The sequence below is a fragment of the Anoplophora glabripennis genome, unplaced genomic scaffold (genome assembly GCF_000390285.2).
Source record: "Anoplophora glabripennis isolate ALB-LARVAE unplaced genomic scaffold, Agla_2.0 scaffold852, whole genome shotgun sequence".
NCBI classification, from domain to species: domain Eukaryota; kingdom Metazoa; phylum Arthropoda; class Insecta; order Coleoptera; family Cerambycidae; genus Anoplophora; species Anoplophora glabripennis.
The window spans coordinates 153,643-177,896 of NW_019416939.1; the positions used below are offsets into that span (position 1 = coordinate 153,643).

Below are 24,254 nucleotides of genomic sequence, written 5' to 3' on the forward strand. Positions count from 1 at the left end.
TTTTTTTTTAAAGAAGCGTCTTTCTGAGTACTTTAAAATTATAGTTTTTGAAAAAAACTGAATTGCAAATTGATAAATGTAATATAATTGTTTAAAAATAAAAAAAGGGTGTTAACTTTAAAAATTTATTGTGGCCGTCCTAATCAACCAATTTCAATTTTTCAAAAACCATTTGAAAGGTTGAGCGGTCTTTTCTATGTAAAAAAATTTTCAAGTATCTAGATGCTTTATTTGAGGCTGTGCAACATTTTGAAAATTAAAAAAAATTTTTTCAAAAAATTATTTTGCGAAAACTATCGAACCGATTTTAATGAAATTTGGTGTGTTGTTGCCCTCGGAGCAATTAAAATATTTTTAAAAAATATCCTAAAAACTTGATTATTTTGCCTTTTTTTTATCAATTATTGCTATTTTGCAACATCGGTAATAAATTTAAACATTTTTAACTTAACAGTATATTGTGAAAAATTCAAATCTAAAACTTTTTTCCTCTTTAATATTCTTCTAAAATGCACAGGTTCCAAGATTTCAAAACTCGGATACAATAGGTATTTTTTTAAATGTTTTGAAACATTTTTGCAATTTTGAAAATGTTCCGGACCTCGACCTGATAGATCTAGGGATCTATACTTTTAGTATGTGAGTCGTACTGAAGGTAATCCAGAAAAAATATGCTTTCCCTCTCTCACATCCACCTCAAGACAGATCCGCCTTGGTCTATTACAGAAACATGAAAAATACCTTCATACTGAAGTAAATATGCCCATATTTTTTTGCAGGTGATCTTACAACTTCAATTGATATTTTATCACAAAAGTAAAAGCTTTTTCTTCTTGCTTTTTCCTCTTACAATTTTTTGTATTTCTAACACTTTTCAGTAATTAATTATTTATTCTATTGGTTACCTACTGTTAACGAATTTTCAAGCTGATTTAATTGTCATCAAAAATTTGTTTCATTTGGTATTAGAAATGAAATAATATGCCTTGGATTTCAGAAACTTGTAGCTGAAAATTTTACTGCTATAATTCTTTCAAAAAATACAAATTATCAGATTCATTTCAGATTTTCTTTATTCTGCAAACAGTAAATTCTCATCAAATTCATCTAATTTAATGCTCATAAAATAAAAATCAAGAAATTCAAATTTCAACATATAATTTACAAAAAGGAGGAAATATGGGATGAATGCGTATTTTTTAATTTTACTGAATCCGTGTAAAACTGTTAGAAAAATAAAAAAAAATACAAGCAGGAAAAGAGCTTAAGAAGCCCTTATCTTTATGACAAATAACCTCAATGACAAAACAAAAACAGAAATTGTAAGAAAGAAATAAGTAGGTATATTTGTTTAGGAGTTGTGGGGATGTACTTTTCCTATTTTTGTGAATACAGTTACTGTGTAACTTTAAAAAAATGACTCCTATCACAAGTACTAATATAGCAAAACTAATTTAAATTGGACAAATCGTTCCAGAGTTATTTGGCTAACATTTTTTGTCCACTTTGACGCCCTCTAATGGCTAAACGAAGCAACTTTTGACATAAGTAAATTTAGTTAATTGCTTTGTTTTGTTTCCAAAACCTGTAATATTTCTATAACGAAATATTGGGACACCTATATATTGTAAAGACCAATAGCAATGTTTGAAATAAACTATGAAAGACTTTCAATAAATTAATAAATTGAAAATAATACTTTTAATTTTTATATTAACATATGCCCTGATTAAATTGGAATAACAAAATGATCACCTTAACAAACATGCCACTAATCTTAATTTATTTTCCAATTTTCTATTTTTTCTTGTCGTTATTAAAAAATATTTTGTGACTTTATCAAAGTAAAAATAATACATTTCACAAATGTAAAAGCTATTGAGTTTCTTGTGTACATTTTGATTTGTTTTTAACAGTGAATGAATAGAATTTTATTTTGCTTTAGTGTAACAAAATCTAGACGAAAAAAACGTTCATATAGTAATGGGTGGAATGGAAATGGAGCTAATGATATGGCAAATGTGGTAGAAAAGCCTGTTTGTCGATTAAGATATCAACAAACATCTGTAGATGTGTATGCCCACTTTTTTGCAACAGATCACGATTCCGGCCGTACTAAATATTTGATCAACAGAAGAACATGGCTGAGAGTTACAGATTTAGTTTTGCCTTGGTTAAGAGTAAGTGATCCAAGGATTGCAAGTCTGCATGGAAGAATATTACAAGGTAGAACTATGGGAAGGACAGAAGTTCAGGTAAACGTTTAAGTATTTAAATACAATATACCAGGTGACTCAAACCTTATGCAGTCTAATAGACGGAGAGCCAGAGGCAAAATAAATTGTTTGCCATCGGCGTTTCAGGCGTCGCTCTTTTATATAGGTACATAATTTAATAAAATTGTACATCATTATGAAAGAAATATTGAAAAATCTGTAAAAACTTTGTGAAAAAATTATATTGATATTTTAAAACAATATCTGTAAATAGTTCGTTGAATAATTATAAGAAAAAGAGTGAGCCGCCGCCGCCTGCAACGCTGATGGCGCGCACGAAATTTTTATTTTATTTTTCGCTTACTAACGGGAACGGGTGTTGTCCCACAAAATCGTTGACTGACCATTTTGTTTATGGTTAATGTAACAATTAATATCCTCACAAAAGTTTTGATGTATAGTAAACGAATTGCACATTATTTATTTTTGTATATACATACATATCGGGGCTGCGACTGACTAGCTCTGTCCCCACATTCAGCTGACTGTCTGACAAATTTTTTTTATATGCAATATAGAATTTGTATAATATGATTTTCAGCCTAGTTATTCTTGATAAAAAAGTTCTAGATGGCCTAACACCCAAAATGAAATAATCAGATTTCAATTTTTTGCAGTCATATACGATACGAGGTTTGTCGAAAAATGTAAATTTTGCTCAAGAGTAAAGTACCTTTATTTTTTACAATACGCCAATCGTTATTAAGGAAAGTTTATCCTAATAAAAAACTACACTCAAATATTCAATATTATCCATCTATCATTAAAAACAATCTTTAATAATTTTTGAGTATAAATATAGTACTTAGGAAATAAATAAATAAATTATAATTTAATTTTGCATGAACATTTATTGTATTAAAAAACATGATAACCTTTAGTTATTGCTGAGTTATGTAATAACAATTTACAATTGCATTAGAAAAATTAATGCATATACCTATATCATAATAATTTATTTTACAAATAAATGCAAAGTTAAACAGAAGATAACAAGTTAACTAAAAAGTAACACTCATAACATTATTTGAATTGGTAATTTCCCTACAGACGCCAATTTGAATCCAACTCGTTTGGAAAAATTCACAATACTACCTGAAAACATGTACAATGAAGCTTTTTTTATTCCTGACACTATATCTTGCATCGATTTTTCCTTGAAAATTCCCGAAAATAACATTTTTTCCAACCTCCCACCACAAAAAGTGTCAATTTTATTATTTATTTAATTTAATTGCAGTTGCCATGAAAAAATGAATCAAAATTTTTACATTTCTGTTTAAATGTAAACAATCATTTAAGTACTGCTGTAAATAAGTACCTACTCAAGTGTTTTTAATATTTGTTTTTAGTGACACAATATTCAATAAGTCAAAACTAGATATTTTTACATTTTATTGTGAAAAATTGGCAATAAATTATAAATTATAATATTATAATTAACAATAAATTATAAATAAATAAATAAATAAATAATAGCAGGAAACAAATAAATATAAATTACATAAATTATTCAAATTGTTTCCCTTAGTGTTCGATGCAAAAAAGTATTCTCTGTGAATTGTGTTTCTTACTGAATCTTGAATTGTTTCTGGTGGAACTGATGTCATCTAAGTACATTTTTGAATTTATGTTATCTAAGTACATTTTTGGAAAAAATGTATGTGTTCAGTAAACATGTGTTCAACTTTTCCACTCCTGATTTTGTTCCTGTTTTTATTCTCATTCGACAGCCTTCATTCTTATTGAATTTTTTACTCATATTCAATCTAATCTGAAAAAAGTTATGGTTTGAGTTACCCAATATACACCTTCGTAGTGATATATTTTAAATTTTAATTTGAGACTAATGTTTCATATATACCTACTCAAATATTAATTTAATATTAATATTCCATTTTCAAACTTCTTGACATTAACAACTCAACGTACTGTAACTTTACGAAAAATAAAAATTTTGTAAAAAATAAAAGCTGTTTTACATTGACAGTTTATTGATGAATTAATTCATGAAGTCGTTTCATCAAGAAATTAGACAAGTGTAATGCAGCAAATCTGCTTCATGAATTTATTCATCAATTTCTTGATGAATTAGAACATGTTTTGTAATTTTTGTCAATTTCTTCTTGAAGTTCAGAAGCACCAACACAACAAATTTCCAGCCTCAGATCGGTAATGAGGTTATGTTATTTGAAAAATGTAAATAATTCTGTGGTGTCGTACTTGTTTTGCATTGTTTTTAGAGATTTGTTACTTACAAAAACTAATATTTATATAATATGTGTCAAAACGGTACCACTGTTGTACCACACCTTATGAGTGGAAAGGTGACATTTTTGAAATTTATTTGCTTTTTTGATTTGTTGGTAGAGCTGATTTATGTGTCAAAGAAATTCACGAAGTCTGTAGCAGTGTAAAACAAACCAGTTACAAATAAATTTGTTAATTAATTCATGAAGAACTTTGTGAATTTATTCATAAATAAATTGTCCATGTAAAACAGCTATAAGAAAACACCTATTTGTATTTATCAGTTGATCAAGAAAAAAGTATTTTGTAAATTATTATGTGTAACCCCTTCTGAGGTCGACTACCTCTATTTTAATTTTTTATATTGAAAATTTCCTTTGAAATTTCTTCATCATGAAAGTTCTTTATTTGAGCTTAGGAGACTGATCACATTAATTTTGTACGCTACCACTGCCTACTAAATTACATAATAAACTTTTAATTTTGATACTACAAAATAATTATTTCCCGTAAAAATCGTTAATATATTTTTTTCAATGAAACTATAAGCTAAATCTATACCAACATTTTAAAAATAGAAATTTGCTGCAAAAGTTTTCTAACTACATTATACTAGTTCAGTTGTAATGGTATTTCATTTTGATTTTAATGTGACTTTTTACTCTTTTTAGGTACTATCTCCTATAACTAGCCGTGTATATGGTTCCAAAGAAATCAGAGTAGGGAACGATAAAGTGGCACTGTCGAGACTTTCTGTTCAAGTAGTTTCAGGATTGCAACTTAACATATCGCCAGATAGTTCCATTGAAAATGTATATATAGCTGAAACTGGCATAACAAGAAAGTTAACTGCACAATATCAGGTATAATCTGTAAATTTACCAGAATTTGTTGTTACTGTTCTTTTCTTGATTATATCTACATCATTAAACGCACATTAAAAGTTTTTACAGTATAATTTTAAAATAATATATCCTTTCAGTCTTTATTATTTTAAAATCACAGTTAATAAACTCATTGTAAAAGGAAAAGTTTAACCTTTTGGATGTCATTATTATTTTAAGTTCGCAAAAGGTTCACTTCCGTTATAATTGGTAGTAATGAAACAAACGGTCGTGAAATATAAGCAGAGGTGAAGTAATTGAATCTGTGAAGTAATTACAAACATAAAATAATACAATACAATAATACTTTAAAAAATTAGGTAAGGGTTTTCAAATAAACGTTTTTATTTCATTTTTTTTCTTTGCTATCTAAAACATACCTACTAAGAATATTAAACACAATATTTTGTTTCTTGCCCAATTTTTTTTGAGAAAACAAGTGTTTTATGAGACTATATTTATTGCAAAAGATTTATTGTTATTGCAGAATAATGAATTTCAATTTTCTATTGCTTTTATTATAATTTTAATAATATGTATATATTTTACTTATTTCTACTTGTTTTCATATAGTAGCATCTAGTAAATATAACAAATGGTTTCTCAACATTTAAAGATATTCAGTAGACGTTGACTTTCAGATAGAGGTGTACCCTAAAAATTTCTTATGTCAAATTTCGTTGATATATCTAAAAATTAACAGAAAAAATGTTTTTATGGGACTAACTTTTTAAAAGAAGTAAAATTGAACTAAGGTAAATTGATCTAAATCGGTTTTTTATTCAAGAAAACTATCTTTGAAGAATGATCTATTCCCTTGCAAATACCCTGTTTATAACAGGGTGTCCCTAAATTAATGCAGCAAAATTTGGTCACAGATTCTTAAGACAAATTTAGTAGACGCATATTTTTTGTTTTTGCCAAGTGACCCCTTCTTTCGGAGTTACAGCCTCTTGAAATCTGCCCTTAAGAATAGTTTTTTTTTTATATCTCAGAACCCTGTTGTAATAGAATCACTAAATTTCATACGAATCACAATATGCATTCAATCACATTTTGCCATTTTTCTCGAAAACATTGCGTTTACGAGAAAAATATCAAGTGACAAAAAAGTTTCTCAATCCCATGGTTTTCTAGAAGAAAAAGTATCTTAAGGTGTTTCCCTGCCAAAAAGCGTATCACTGTCAGATTCCACATGTCATAGAACCCCTGTGTACCAAATTTCTGATATAAAAAAGACTATTCTCAAGGCCGGATTTCAGGGGGCCGTAACTCCGAAAGAGGAGAATACTTGGCAAAAGTAAAAAATAATGGTCTCCTTAATTTGTCTTAAGAATATGTGACCAAATTTTGTTGCGTTAATTTCAGGACACCCGGTATATAGGCCACATCTCATTTCATTTCAAATAATTTTAAATTTTAGGAAGGGCTTTTGGATATTGAACTAGAATTTTCTGATGGTTCAAAAACACCATTGAGAGACATTTCAGACACAGATTATCATTTAGTTGTAGAAAGTCTTGATCCTGAAGTAGTAGCATTTGCACCAATGGTTGCTTCTCACCACCCCCGAGTAATAGCTATTGGTGAAGGTAGTGGTGACCTCCTACAAGTAACACTTTTATTGGCAGAAGAATGCAGGACTGGCGGAAGACCCAAAATGAAAACTTCTGGCCCACTGGCCACTGCAGCCGCATCTATTACGGTTGATTTTAGCAGTAGTGATTTGTCGCATAGACGTGATATTTTACAAAATGATGGTGGAAGCTTTTCTAATTCAAAACTTGGAAGAGAATTTTCTGATCTTCAAGATATGTTAAAAGGTGTGTTAGTCATACATTATACATTTTAATTATAGGAATAAGAAGAATGAATACCTACCATTCTTTTCTTCAAGTTCGTTACTCGCTTATTTATTTCTATTGTCATAGATTTCAATTTATTTTAATAAATTTTTTTTTTCTTGTTTGAAAGTGACATGAAATGAAAAATGAATCACTTCTATTTTCCCAACATAAACATTTTTGAACATTTTTCCTTAAAGCTTTTTGAAAAAGAAATACTTTTCAACTGGGATGTTAAATAAGAACGAGACTTTTTTTGTTATGCTAGCAACTAGATTTTAACAAAACTTATGGCAACATGTTTTTTTTGTTGCAAATATTTGTACCTGTAGCTAAAATACCCGAGCAAACCTCACTTAGATGATTTCTTTCAGTACGTAATTTTTCCTGTAAACCTAATAAAATTAAAAAATCACATAGGTTATAGCCTAACAGACTTGGGAGTAGGGAGTGCAATCCCGGTATACTGGAATACCGTTATAACGGGATCCCGCACAAGATTTTAGTACCGATAAATTGGGATTGTATGTTTGTCGATTTAATTAAGAAAGTCCGCAAGTTGTCTTTCTCTTCAAGAGATCTCCAGCAAAGAATGATATGTTGCAAATTTATATGAAAAATGAGTGGAAAAGATGTACAACTTGTCTTAGATTGTAAAACTCGATGGAGCAGTCTTTATGCAATGATAGGAACATTTAATAAAGTTAAATTATGCATTTGCAAGGCACTAATTGACCTTAATCTAGGAACTGATACTGGGATCCAACAAATCGAATAATGTTTTGTTTCTTTAATAAAAACATAATTAAAAATTAAAAACATATTTCTTTTCCATCATCAATCTAAATATAAAAAAAACAGTATTGCATATCAGATAAGCAGGATCCCGCAATTACCGAGATCCAACAGGAGTTTAACTATTAATCTCTTTAATACTGGGATTATGACTTTATATCGGAATTGCACTCCCTACTTGGGAATCTCCATGATATTGGCTTATTTTGTAGCGTATTCACCTGTTGCAGTTATTTAAATGGTGTGAACAGTTCATGCTTAAAATGAGATAAAATTCAGTCCACTTAATACTAATGTCACCTGCATTTACCATCCAAAGTCGCATATCATAGTTCTCTATGGAAGTCTTGTTTTGGAAGCTTGAATGTAAACATTGTAACTACAAAGAACATATTTAAAAAATTGTATACACTTAAGCACCATGTGGTATTGTAATAACAATATTAGTATAATGTATTAGCACAGAGTAAGCACTGAAGCTTTAAAAATGGGAAAATAGATTTTAAAAATTTACTAGCTGTTTCGATTATGTGATTGCATACATTCTAGGGGCTATAGTCGGATCACTAAATCTAAGTTTCCAGCAGTGGAGCACCAGTGGAGTTATTTAGTTGTTATGGCTTCGGCATACAGAATGTGGCTTATTGTGGTGGAAAAGGAGAAGAAAAATAAACTCTAAAACTCGGTTTCTTCTTCTGAAGGAATGATATGTCTCTTAAAAGTTCAAGAAATTTAAACTAACAATATGGCAACCAACTAGGAAAATGTTTAAAAGAAATAGACAATTAGTGATTTGATGATGTAATTAATTAATGCTCTATAAGGTGGCTGATACTAGTGACATGTACCATGTAGAACTTGCAATAGGCATTTTTAGTGCAGTATCGTAGGGGCTCATAAATATTCCCTCAACAATTGTGGGCAATTAATTTTTTTGTCATACCCAATACATTCAATTTGATTGAAAGTTATTGATATGAAGTTTTTATTGATATACCTACTTGTTGTTTTTCCAATTTTTCCATTTACAATTTTCAAGGAAATGGAGAAAATTCGTTAGTTTTTGAAAAACCCTCACTTAGAAACCAAAATGATTTTATACAACAAAAAATTAAGTGAAGTCTTTTTAATAATACCAAATTTACTAATTTTGGTTCAGCCAAATCAGAGTTACAAGACTTTTTCGAACCCCTCCTGTTTTGCCCTTATTAATGAGTTTTACCAAAAAGTGGTTAACCAAAATAAAATAAAATTTAATTAAGATTACAGTGACAATAGCTTTGGTGCACCATATTTAAGCAAACATAAAGTTTATACATATGTTTTCGTAGGTGGCCATATCTATCAAACCACGTTGCAATGAACTGAGGAATTTAAACGTTCTCCTACAACTTCTCTTGGCTTTTTTTACTAACTCTTTTTTTTTCTTAACACTGCACTGAACTGTTCTAGAGATGTGACCAATGCCCTTTTTGATTTGGATATTCCAACGAATTCTAACCCTTAGAAGGAGCTTTGTGAAAATAATACCTTCCATTCAGTTGTAGCCATCATCTAGATAAAGAACTACTGATTGGATAGAGACAGAGTATATTTACTTATACCCAAAGAGACACAACGGCAGTTGTGTAGGGCATATATTTTGACACGGATAAAAAATTATTTATTAATTTATTTATTCACCCAACTGCACCTAACTAACATGTACAAGGCCCAATTATAGGTTACAATAAAAGTACATTACACACACCTAAATACCTAAAGTGAGCTACAAACACATTGTGATAAAGCAGTATTAAAAAACATTTATCACTAGGAAAACAAGTGGTATTGTATAACATTGTCAACCACTACAAAGCATTATTTAAAATCTTTATCTTAACCTAACAATATATTCTTAATTAATAATAAAACATATATTTGTTGCCTAAGAAAAGAAAAAAAAGAATTCGTTGATCTGTACCACTTAGAAATCGTTTTTGTATGTGACAAAGCCATGTTAAAACTTCTTCTTGCATAATTATAAGCATCTGTTGAATAAAAGTTTAACGTTAAGGCAAACGACCTAAGCTCAGATGAACACGTTTTACGAGATTGTCATTTTCTTGATCTTTGACAGATTTCACCTAATATTCCATATTCCTAAAATTACATATTGTTTACAGACACAGAAAGAATAAGTATTTTTCAACTTACATGAATGATACATTGAACAGTTTCTGTTAAGTCATATTTCTTTTTCAAAAATTTCAGAAGAGAATTAAGGCTACAAATTCTGGCTTTTAGACGAGTCTTTGCCTGCTGCAGACTATGGATCTTTATTGTTTGCATTTTTATTTTTTTCTTACAAATAGGTACTCCAATTTTTTCTTGCTCTTTTTGGACTATCCATGTCAGAAATATGGCATTCTCCAAAATATCATGGATAAGGCCTTTTCCTAAAAATGATGAATTATCTATTCCAGATGTATTTTATATAAACACTTACGGTAGCGTTTATATAAAATAAAATGGTAATATATAAATAGGTAACAGGTAGAATTTTCTTGGTATTTTTTAAAATGTACTGAATAAAAAAAATGTTAGAAACTCGTAGGTAAGCAGATAGCAAAATTATAGGGTATTAGTTGTAGAGACTATACAAAGGATATATAATTTGTTAATTATATTTTTATAACTTACTTCACGTTTATAATTTTATTACGATTGGGTGAATCCATTCCTATTTCTGATGCAGTTAATGTTGATCATTGTTTTGGTACAAAGTAACCAAATTTCAAATATATTTCAGAAAGATATGTAGCCTTATTTTTAGTAGATAACAAGCCTGATTGAGCACTCAGTGTCGATGACGATGAACATGAACATGTAGATATATTTTCTGGTTTTTGTTGCGGCAAGTGCAATGACTGTGTAAGAACATCATTTAGAGAAATATTTTCCTTATTAGAACTGTCTGATCTATAAAAATTAAATAAAAAGGTAAAGAGGTACTAGGTAACTGTAAAGGCTTTTTACTTGTATATTTTAATCAATATAAAAGTTATTTTACCTGCTATAAGTAGAAGCTATTATTGGAATAGCTATCTCCCACAAGTACTTTATACCTGATGGCTTTGTCAGAAAATCATTAATCGCAAAATGATCAGAACAAACAAAAATGTTGTCGGTAATATTGACATCACCTAGGGAGAGCTTCCACAAGTTTCAGATTCTTAGGATATCTAAAAAATACAGGTATTACTCATAATATACTTATAATATTATTGAAACAGGAAAAAATAAGTTGAACAATTAAAAAATATATCTTTTTAATAATTTAGAAAATGATTTTGTCAGTATTTTATCACTGCTAATTAAGTACTAAATGTAAAACACCCTTATGTAATTCATGTTATACATACAGGGTAAAAAGTCATTAACTAAATTTTCGGTAAAATTGGTCGTAAGTGGCGCCCTCTATGAGCAACGCTGAAATTGCAAATCGCATCTTATTCTTCGCTTAAAAAAATATAGTTTCACAAATTTTCAAGTTCCTAACCTAGATATTTTCAGAATAATCGCAAAAAAACGATTTAAAATTTTAACTTTTGTATGTTTGCTCCAATGGTCACTATTTCTCGCGTAATGTAGCTTTCGATTTTCCCATTGTTAATGAATCACCCTGTATATCGAGAAACCATCGAACTAAAAACATTTCCTTAATTTTTCACAATTTGATTTCAGAGTACATGACGCCATTTTTGACAATCCTTTCTCTTTTTTTCAACTACTTATTTAAGGATATTAAAACTCCAACCTAAAAAATTTTATATTTTCTACAATATTATTTTTTTTAGGTACTCCTTTAAAAGATGAAGATTCTCAGGAACCAAATGTTCAAGCCAGGCAGTACCAAAATAATAAAGGTGTATTTCGCAATCACAATGCTACTCACATGAAACCATTAGAAATCAGCATGTATGTTCTACTTGCAGCATTTTGTTGTGCTATTGTTGTAAGTACTAGTTTTGCAGTAATGTTTAAATCTTTAACTTTATAGGAACAGAATTGTGAAAGTAATTTTAATTCCAATATGATATGTACATATATTTTTGTTCTTTTGTCTGCATCCACAGTTTGATATATCAAAATATTTATCCTGTTATTTCTTAACTTCAAGTGTTTTTTCAGTTAAACTTACCTGTAAAATCTGGAAAATTTAGAAACATTCCAATATCACTAATTTGATATAGTGTAATACTGATACTAATTTTCAAGATTCTAGTTAAAATAAATAGATACAGCTACTAAAGTATTTCAAAGAAAAACAAGTTTTCTCCTTTTTATTTAGAAACTAACAATTTTCATATTAGTAATCCAAAATTAGTTGTCACATTTGAATATGTAATATGCAAAATTATTAATTCCTCAAAAAAAGTCTATAACTTTTTTTTTGTTATATTTATAATTTTAAATATGTACAATGCCATTAAAAGTTAAAAGAAACATTATTAGGGTAGATTTATAATTTTTTAGGGGCGATACTCCTAAAAAAATAAAAATAAATTACTAAGGATTTTTTTGAATTTTTGATGACATATTTATAACAATAAAATTCCATAGATCTTGTTTTTGATAAAAGCAGTTGTGGTACCCTAAACTAATTTAGATTTTAAATAGTAATAATTTGAAAATGGCTCTTTTTTCAGTGTCCTTTTTATGATTGAAATACAATTTAAAATTATGTAAATGCACTTATCGAATTTCGAAAATATTGAGTGATCTTTAATTAGTTTTCCGATTTCTCAGTTGCAGCACCCCCTAGTATCCCTGCCCTTGATTTACATAACTGTATACTACGTTCAATTTCAGAAATAGTTTTGTAAACATATTTTTCAAAAACTAGCATAGTATATCTCAAAAACTAAACCTTTTATGAAATAGGCTGATATATAATTTTTTAATTTAAATATCTTATTTTATGCATCTGATCTATCGAATCTATTTAAATTTTAACACGCACATATTGATGCGATCAGCGATAATCGTAACCTGCTGCTTTCTGAACACCAACAAATTATATTTCCACGATCTAATGCCTTGTATCGCCAACAACTCGCAATAAGTATGTTCGGACTCATTTGTTTGTTAGAAATAGATTCAAGATGAATTAATTGCAGTCGCCATCTTGCTGCAGAGAGTGATCTATTAATCTGCAGGTACTATCAAAGCATACTGAATGAGGCATGTAGCCCAGGAGTAGTTGTTTTCTACAATATCATTAGATAAAAAAACCTTATAATAAATTTTCCTGCATTAGAATAGTTGCATTTACATTTGACACTTAATTGGACACCACTAATACTGTTACATTATGAAATTAAGGCAGGCGTGCAATTTGATGGTTTGTCACATCTCTTTGTGGATGTCTAGGATTGATGACTCATTTGATAGTCCATTTCTTTATAACCATTCACCTGTAAAACAGGTATTTTGTCCATGTCCATGCCATTTTGTCCAACTCCATGTCATAACTTGAGGTTAATGTCTGAAACATTTTAATAGACCTACTCACTTTAAATGTCTCTTTAGGTTGGTAATATAACTGAGATTGACTGTACTTGTATGTATGTATATTAGGGTGCTTCTTATTTTTCAACTTTTGAAAAATTACTGCGTCAGCCTGCCATTCGCTTCTATCACCTAAAAAACGAACCTATATTTTTTATTTATTTCTTAGATAGGTTTTTAGGGGTTGATACCTCGTGTCAAAGTTTGAAAAAAATTATGACAATGATAACTTGCAGCTCAATGTACATAAAACAGTTATATTAATCATTTATACATTATAAAACATACTAATGCTACTCGTCACATTATTCCGTACAAGGACACTCGTAAAAAGAGGACGCCCTGGTACAATAGGCGGAGTGGACAAAGTTCTTTTAAAAAAAATAGCGAAAGAAAAGGAGAAAAACTTCAATGTATTTTAGATCGAGAAAAAAGTTACACTGAATCCCTGCGAGAAAAGTGCATACTATCTTCTTCGACTAGCAGTAGTGATAATGAAAGTAAAAGTTCAACGTCAGAAATTTCCGTAAGGGCGGGACCTTTGACGGCAGATTTAAAGCTATGGTTTGTTAGAGCTGTAGGCGACGTAAAGCAGACAGTCAGTTGTGCGCATCAGACTTACGTAGGAATCAAGAACACAAGAAAATGGGTAGCTGGTTTGTTAGAGTCTGCTTAGGTGGACTCACGGTAAGCAGAAAATTATGTGCGTCGTCGGTTCAGTCGAAATCAAATTCGATTTGATTTCAACGCAGCCGTTCAGTTGAGCTGACAGCGTACAGTGCTAAAAAGGCATTTATTTTTAACGAATTTTAAAATGGCAACCTAGTTTTCACCAGAGAAAGACGATAAATTAATCGATCTGGTACGAAAACTGCCCCCATTGTATACCGTCGCTTCCAAACATCTGTTCATTCGATCTTCACTTTTATTTTGACGACGACAAGTAATCAAATTTAAAAGATCTTTTTCATGTTCTTTTTCAATAAGTATTATCAGCAAAAAATGTTCAGCCATTGTCATTAAAAAAAAATTTTGCCAAAATAATAATAAATATTTTCGTCTGCACTTATCAGCATATCACTAAATAAGCACTAAATCTAACAAAACACCCTCCTTTAAAACCGATAAAGTTGAACGCTACAGATTCTGCTAACCGCGTATGTCGTCTGCGACGCACAGTTCTAACAAACCAAAGCTTTAGAAGTCCCACCTAAACGCAAACGCGGCAGAAGGAACATTTTTGATGAACGCTTATCCACAAGCCTCGACTTTGCTAAATTAAGTGACAGGAAAGCTACTGTTGTTTTGACATCAAAGCTCAAAAGTGTAGGTACCGATCCATCAGTGTACAATATAAATTCATCCTCAATTCGTTGCCAGCGTATGAAGCAAAGGCAAAGGGAAGCGGAATCCTTAAAGAAAGAATTTAATCCAAATACGTCTCTTACTGTTCATTGGGACGGCAAACTGATCGGAGATATAACAGGACACAAAACAGTGGATCGCTTTCCCATTTTAGTGTCAGGACAGGGTGTAGATCAACTTTTGGCAGTACCAAAACTCAGTCATGGAACTGGGGAGGCGTGTGCTTCAGCTGTTTATGACACTATTCTTTCTTGGAACTTGAGCGACAAAATAAAATGCTTTTGCTGAATAGTTCAAGCACTAGGTCCATCAAGTGGACCAGAAATATTAATCTTCAAACCATTTAGATCTACTTAGCCTAACATTGACCAGAATAAGTTCAGTATAGTTTCTTCAGACCCTGACGCTTTAAAATACGTAGAAAATATAGCAGGCAGCGCAATTTCATTTGCTGAAAAGCAGCTAAATGATTATTATCAACCACGTGACGATTACAAGGAACTGTTGACACAATAATATTTTTGGGAGGTGTACCACCTAATAAAGGGATATCATTCAGAGCTCCAGCAGGTCTTCATCGTGCACGATGGATGGCAAAAACAATTTATTGCCTTAAGCTTTTTATGTTCAGAGACCAGTTTAAACTGACAAAAAAAGAACTTAAAGCCATTACTGAAATTTACGTTTTCGTCGTTACGATTTATGTAAGATGCTGGTTCCAAGCTCCCGTGGCAACTTCAGCTCCAAGGAATGACTTGTGGCTGTTAAAAAATCTTAAGAAATTTGAAAATATAAACAAAGCTATGTCCAAAAAAGCTCTATCGAAGTTCCTGGGGCATTTGTGGTATCTGTCCGAAGGACTTGTTGCCCTTGCTTTTTTTGATGAAGTTTCTCTTGAAAGCAAACAAAAAATAGTGATTGAACTGAATGAAGAAGGTTCAGACTATAGCCCAAAGCGAATCACCTTGGATCTAAGTCACATCGAAGAAAAAAATATTGAGGATTAGAGAATTAAGATTTTTTAGAATCCTGGGAATTCCGTCTGAATTTCTGCAAAAAGAACCTCGTCTTTGAGAAGAAGATGAAGACTACAAAGCTTCCAGAGAAATTGTACGTTCTATGAGAGTGGTGAACGACATTGCGGAACGCGGTGTAGCATTGATTGAAGAATTTAATAAACTAATTACCACAGATGAAGAACAAAATCAATTCCTTCTTTTGATTGTGAAAAATTTCAGGCAAAGGTACCCTGATACAAAGAAATCTACTTTTTTAGCATAAGTTACAATTTTTTTTATCCTAATGAGTTATATAATTTGTGTATGCTTGTCTTTTTTAGAACTTAATTAATGAATTTTCAAAAATACTTTTTTTTATTTTTAATTCGCTGGTAGAGACCCCTAAATATTACTTTAAAAATAAAATAAAAATTACATATTAGTTTTTTGTGCCTTAGAACAGAATAAAATGGTCACACGCATAATAATAAAAAAAAAAAATTTTTTTTGCCCAATTAAGAAGCACCCTAATGTATATTCAAATAAATTACTACTATTTTGTATTGTTATCTTTTATTTAATACTAAACTATAAATAAAATTTATATTTCAGGTTTTTGTAGTGTCTTGTGTTGTGTATGCATCTAAGTTTAAAACAATCGATGGAGGTATTGTAGCAGGCATTCGGCCATCTCCTGTTAATCCTAGTAGTTTAGTAATTCACCGTGAGCCACGTAAACCAAGAGAATCTACAACAAATGCCCATGACTGGGTTTGGTTAGGCCGAGCAACATTAGACAGTACAAATCGTAATTCTACTGCAATAAACAATAATTCGACCGATATGAGAATCATTACTAATCCACTGAATGTAAATTATTGTGAGCCCGAAGATTGTTTGGCAGCAACAGGTTTCAGTAATCCCAGCCATATAGAATTACCAAGCAAGCCTTCAATGACAAACTCGACTGATGTGAATTCAAACAAGGCCATTGACAGCAGTACATATTGTAAGAGCAAAATTGGTGGAGGGATAAATAAAGCTAACGATATTAATGATGATCTACAAGTTTGGTAGGTGACAGTAAATACTGAACTGATTAATAATTTCTACTAATTAATAATACAGTAATGACAATTAAGATTAATTAACACAAAAGATGTACATTTTTACCAGGTGGTCCCAGTATTGCTTCCTCCCTTTTTTGTTTCTTCAAAATATGGGAAAAGATTTAAGAATTGAATTTACATGATCTTGTTATTTTTTAAATATCTATTGCAAAACAATACTCTAGTCGAATTAGATCATAAAACCTAAAAACTTTATTAGTAGATATTTTATTGCACTTTATGACTGGGAAGGGTATCTAGAATGATAATATCAAAAAAGTAACTCGAAAGAAGTAACGCTAAGTGGACAAAGTGCAAATAAGTGTCAATTTTATGTGTTTTTTCACTTTTTTACTGCCCACGAAAATCTAGATGACCTATCGGAATATTAGTTATTTTATGTTATAGGCAATTAAATTACCTACAATTTAAGGTACCTAGAATCATTTTTCACTAATCTGTTTACTGTAAAGTAATGGTCGAATGCGGAAATATTAGTTTTTGAAAATTGTGTATTATTGTTGCAAAAAGCGATGAATGTTGATGAAATTTATGGAAAAGACGGTCAATCCAATGACCAACATGACTGCGAAATGTCTATTCAATTGACCGTGAAATTGTTGCTACAGCTATTTGTTAATTCATTTCGTTTAGTTTTTTGCAACTAATTGTTTAATTACTAAACGTTAATTTTAGAAGTTAATATCGTTGATATAGGTTGTAATTAATCCAAAGAAACGTACCGAAAAAGAAAAATTTCAAAAAGTTGAAATTAAGTAGCCTTCTACAACTAACAAGGACGTGCAAAACAATGTTTATAACGTTAATTGTTAATTAACTATTGGACGTATCGGACCGGGATTTTAAAGACAATTAAAGAAAGGGTTAAACTTTTATTTTCAGATTGTTTTACATTGATAGTTCATGTAATAAATGCGCTAGCAGCAGTAAATGTTAACATTAATGAACGGCCTGCACATGGGAGAAGGATCGCCGGCCCTGCGCACGCTCGTGAACGCCTCCCTCTGTGTGAGATTTTTTAACCGAATTTGAAACGTTCAAGACAAAAACCAAAATTTATTTGTCAGATAATCAAATATTTCTGTTAGTTTTGAGTAAAGAATCTATTTCAAACATTCAACCACTTGTTGCATATTTTGAAATGAATATGGCTTCTCCTTCACTCAAAAAAATATTATATTGTGGCTCCTACACGAGTGATATTCTCATCATAGATTTTTTTATTTCAGCAATATTGTTTTTCTAATTGTAAGTATAAAAAAGTCACTAATCATGGTCAATGTCAATAAAATACAATCACTTTTTTTTGGTTTACTGAAATTTTCACTCTTGGTTAAAGGGTTAAAAAGTTTGGAAAACCAATGGTTCTCATCTAAGTTCAATCTTTAGATATATGTATTTTGTTACAATCAAATAAAGGTTTGGCTGGTTTTCAAAGAAAAAATATTTAAAAAATATCTATGTGAGACTGATTTTTGTTCACTATTTTCCTTTATACCTATAAATAGCTAGGTGTTATAATAAAAAGTTATTAAACCTTAAATAATACATCTTTTGTTTTGTTGTTAATATTTTCGAAAACTGCAAATATCAAATTCAAATTTAAACAGTATGCAGATGTATGTAGATCCTTTTTTTGACATTTATCGAATTTTTGATTTTCTGAGTTACTTTGTCATAAAGAAATGCTCTTGATTATTTATTGTGAGTGTGACTGTTTAGTTGATTGATCAGATTTCAAATTACGACTTTAATACACGAGTCCAATCATTCAGCACCAGCAACCATACCATAATATCCTCCCTTAAAGTGATACCTATGACACTCAAAAGTAACTAACAATATGTATATAACTTGTGTTTTGATATTTAATTTAATATCATAAAAGATGTTACGACTATGCTAATACCTACTGACTGTTTTTCTTTACTCATACACATAATACACATTTGATACCCTTAAATTGTTTTATAATCTATTTAACTGTCAATTTTCATAATTAGAAGTATCAGCAGCCAGATTTTAATGAGACATTTATGAAAAGGAAAATCTATGTTATAAATTTTTCTTTAATTTTTTGGGCACCTTATATGTAAAAGGTACAAAAAATAAAATTTTAAAAGTGATTGTATATCATTAATGGATTATTTTATGATTACTAGCAAAACATATACTTTGTATGTAATTAATTATACAATTAAAATTCTTTACTACAGGTTGTCAATATTTCATAAAATTTTTTGATATGTTAACATTCACTTTTCTGATGTTATTAATATCTAAATAAATGTTTATTTAATTAGGAACAAACCTACTCCTCCACCTCCTTTGCCACCACATGGAGCTCCACTTCAACCACAACGCACTAAATTCATCAAAGACGAGGAAGATTACCGCCCACCTGTACCTCCTCACAGAAATATAGGAATTACAGCGAATAGCTCCTCTTCCGAACATATTCCACAAAAGAAAACTCATCATCATCATCACATTAGAAATAGAAGCCAAGACAAACTTAGTCATCACAGACTTTCGAATGACATAAGTAAAACAAGCTCAAGACCAAACAGTGGATTAGGTAGAGATACAAAGGATGAAGTAGATAAGAAGGAATGCCATGTATTTGAATTTGATGATGAACCACACGAGGCTCCAAGAAAAGAGGAAAAAATTGAATTTGTCCAATATCCCAAATCTCCCAATGCTAATTGTAAGTATAAATAAGTATAAATGTTTAAATAAGCTAAGGAATAAATTTCTACAGATGGTTTTTTGATCAAACACATAGGTCTACACATAAATATTTTTTTTTTAATATAATAATTATATTAATTATTGTATTGATGTTCAGATAATTTGTGTTTGTGGACTAAATGGTAAGCAACAAACTGGTTGATAGTTCATTAAGAACACAGCATGTTTTGCACATATATGTACAACTCCTCAAAATCTCAGGTTTAATGATACTTATTTAAAAATTTTTATTTTACAAACTTCGTTAGAATGAAAGTTCTCTAAAAAATGGCAAGAGTCCCACGGTTCATTATCAACAATTAATTACAGTACTCTATCAATACGGAGACTCTAAACACCAACTGGTATTTCCTTAGAAACTAAATAGGTACTAGCCATAGACAATAAAAGGATCACTTTGACTTAAAAATCTTTTTCATGGAATGGGAGTGTTTGTTTAGGAGAACAAAAAATTGGGTGCATTGCATAGATAATTAAATGTTTGATAATTTTTTCCCTTTTTACTCACATCAATTAAATCAACTATTTAACAAATTTTTTTAATACTGCTTACTTTTCTTAGCGAGAATTATTCTTGCTCTATAACTTTTTTAATATATATTTTCAATGGGCTGGGTTTTAAATACAGTGGAGTTTGGTTATAACGATATTCAAGGTTATATAAGGATTAAAAAATAACCAAATTGTCATGCACCTTCCAGTTTAACCTGAAATGAATTAAATTTTGTGATTTTAAATATGACAGTATACATGGGTAACGCAGCAAAATTTCCGGTGTTTATACACTAACTCAAGCGCACATTTGTGAGTTAACCCACTGCGTTAACTCAATTGCATTGTAACTCAATATCGGTTGAACTGGCGCGACGAATGGCGCATCTAACGCAGCGGTGTCATCGTATCATCACCACACCACCCGATGCACATACGCCGTGACTTGCTACAGCTTCACCAGCTCAGCTGTTATGTTTTTATGTGTTTTAAATTTTATTCTGGACCAAACAAGGTTCTAGTTAGGTAGTTAATTATTTTAATTTTGTATAAAAGAATTATTTTGTTTCTGTTTTGCAATAAAAGTTAAAAATTAAAATGCATAATTTTTCACGTAACTGCAATTAAAAATTTCAAATAACGCAGGCGTCGTTTACCCCCCTCGTACTGATTTCATTATATTTACACTGAACCATCGAGTCCCTAAATTGAAACTATACTATATTTTACACAATACGCAGAGACAGTGACAATCACAGAACATATGATGACAATTCCCCCAACCCCCATGTATATATTCCATTTTATCATAATAACAGTCATGTTATTTTATACGCCACGCTATTTTTTGTTCTAATACATATATTATTTTCATAGGTGTTACTCCTAATATAACGTTTTAACATTATTTTGGTAGATCGGATATACAGATTATAGTGTGTTCTTTTCTTCTCAAATTCTTGGTTTTGTAAATAGCCAATAGATGTAGACTTCGCGTAGACTATGTAAACAGTGTAGACTAAGTAAACAATGGAGACAATGTAGATAATGTTGAACAGCTGTTCTATTGAGCGAACGAAAAATTAATTCCAATTTTGGCCGGCTACGATTCGAATTAGTAAAATTCATCAGAAAATATGCCGCAAAATGTTTGATATGTGAAAATGCTCCAAAAAGACACAAAAATGCCCTTAATATTCTGGAGAATGGCAAGCCTATACGTCCTAATTTATCCACATTGGCGATTAGACTTTTACAAATACCCGCGTCGTCTGCACAAATTGAAGGTTTTTTTTTCAAAGTGGGGTAATATTCATACAGCTGTTAGAAATCGACTAACTTTTGAACGCTTTAAAAAATTAATTCATATGTAAAATGAAAAAAATTGAAAATATTTTTAGTAAATTGTTAATTTTCTGTTACTCTGTCAATCAGCAATTTATAATGTTAAGTTTTATTTTGTTATACTTACTATGGTTTTAAAGATGTTTTAAATAATAAGGTAATATTTTGTTTAATTTTATACCTTTATTAATTGTTGACATTGTCTACATTGTCGACACTTCCAAATTATGTCTACATCTAGGTCATTGTCTACCCGTAGACAATTGTATTTTCTATGTCGCGATTGTCTACCTGTGCATCTCTGTGCACAACAAAATGAACTCGTAATATTATACTCGGTCTAAATAGCATCAGCGGAGGAAGAGTTGAATCTTTTGGCGTGATCACATATCTAACCCATATGCGACACTCCTTTGATGTGGCGTAAATGCCGCCGTTGACCTCGTCCCTTTAAATTGGATGCTAAACGTTGCCAGATTGGGCAATAAAAATTTATATCTGAAGAAAGTGTTGTCGGTTCGAAATATTGAATAAACATGAACATAAAATACTTACACCTACATTTATCACAATTTTCACTTAATTAATAAAGTGTCTGTCTAAACGGGATGATAAATTAGATAACTAATGTATTAAAGTAAAATTGCTATANGTATCAGATATCAAATTGAAATTTTTGCACATAATATATATAGGAGATTTCAAAACTATATTGGTCTTAACCGCTTGACAGTAAAATGTAACATTTTGTCTGGAACTTATTCTAGGAATTTGAAAATAAAACTGTTGCAATAACAAGGGGCAATCTAAATTGTTATGAAATATATTAAAAAGAATTTTTAAACTATTAATAATCCTACGTAACTCTAAAGAAGTAAAATTAAACCTATCAACCAATACAGAATGATCGTATCCCCTTTCTGGATAAAAATTATCCACTTTCAAACATAAAAACTTGAGAAACTTTCGCTGTACACTCTCAATTGTGTGCTTATGATTTACATACAGTGGATACCAGATAAGCGAGCAGTACTCAAGTTTAGACCTTATAAAAGAATAATAGAGCGTCTTCAAAGCTACCTCATTAGAAAATGAGTGACAGTTTCTAGTTATGAAACCAAGCATCTTCAGGGCTGAACCTGTGGCATATTCAATATGATTTGAAAAGTTTAGTTTTGCGTCGAATATTACTCCTAAATCTTTAATGGAGTCGCATCGTTCTAGTATTACTTCATTCAAAACATAATCGTAGATAACGAGGTTACATTTACGAGTATAGGTTACTATTTTACATTTATTTGCATTTAAATTCAGACTATTATAATTACACCAATTTTCTAGCTCACATAATTGCGTTTGTAACATCCTACTATCATTAGTGTCCATAATTTTTGAATAAAACTTTAAATCATCTGCGAATAAAAGTTTCTCGCAGTTTATTATATTAGCAATATCATTAATAAATAATACAAACAGTAGCGGCCCCAAATTCGAACCCTGAGGCACGCCAGAAGTAGCTGTAAAGACTGTTGATTTATGACCAAAGTACATAACAAATTGCCTTCTATCACAAAGATATGATTTCAAAAAATTGCACAAATCGGGATCAAATCCAAGCACTTACAATTTTTGTAGAAGAAGTTTATGATCAATGCGATCAAACGCTTTCGTAAAATCAGTATATACGACGTCTACCTGCTCTTGAATTAGTTTTGGTGTTATAAATAGGAACATAGGAACACTTCCAAATTATGTCTACATCTAGGTCATTGTCTACCCGTAGACAATTGTATTTTCTACGTCGCGATTGTCTACCTGTGCATCCCTGTGCACAACAAAAAGAACTTGTAATATTATACTCGGTCTGAATAGCATCAGCGGAGGAAGAGTTGAATCTTTTGGCGTGATGACATGTTTTGTTCGGCTTTGCCTGTCGGGGCACGGCGCATGACTCTGTATTTGACTCAAATGTGAGTGCGTGTCGGCGTAACTCAATTGCGTTAGTGCAGTAATAAATTTGGTATCAGTGCAGTGGCGCAGACCATTGCTTCAGCGCAATAACGCAACGCAGTACTGACCTAACCGTAATGGACATCTTTGTTGCGAGCTATATAAAAAATCTTCTACACAATGTTCCACCTACTACTTGCGATGATATTGGAGGGAAGGATTAGAGATGCATTTGCGTGAGAATATCATTTGAAGATAGAATAAGATGCTGTATTCAAGAGAATGGTTATCAATTCGAACATCAATTAAAATTTTTCTGTTTCTTCTAAAAGTAAAATTTCCTTTTATCATTATCATGACAATATTCAAAAAAGTTTTCTAATAAAAAATATTATTTTATAAGCAGAATAATTATAAAAAGTTATTAATTTTGTATAAATATGTTTGTAGTAAGTAACTGAATTATTTATGAACATGAAAAATATTTATTAAAGAAAATTTTACTTTTAGAAGAAACAAAGAAAAATTTTAATAGATGTTCGAATTGATAACCATTCTCTTGAATCTTGCATCTTATTCTATCTTCAAATGATATTCTCACGCAAATGCATATCTAATC

At 30.5% G+C, this 24,254-nt stretch overlaps 1 protein-coding gene across 1 annotated transcript in view; it reads left to right on the plus strand.

The window, feature by feature from the left end:
* LOC108912684 (transmembrane protein 132B) overlaps positions 1 to 24,254 on the plus strand; it is a 126,295-nt gene that overhangs the window by 98,909 nt on the left and 3,132 nt on the right. Inside the window, exons 9-14 of the mRNA XM_018718002.1 lie at positions 1,946 to 2,255; positions 5,198 to 5,389; positions 6,834 to 7,233; positions 11,889 to 12,046; positions 16,578 to 17,038; positions 19,399 to 19,805. Coding sequence (XP_018573518.1) covers positions 1,946 to 2,255; positions 5,198 to 5,389; positions 6,834 to 7,233; positions 11,889 to 12,046; positions 16,578 to 17,038; positions 19,399 to 19,805 — 1,928 coding nt within the window. The remainder of the gene's footprint in view (positions 1 to 1,945; positions 2,256 to 5,197; positions 5,390 to 6,833; positions 7,234 to 11,888; positions 12,047 to 16,577; positions 17,039 to 19,398; positions 19,806 to 24,254) is intronic.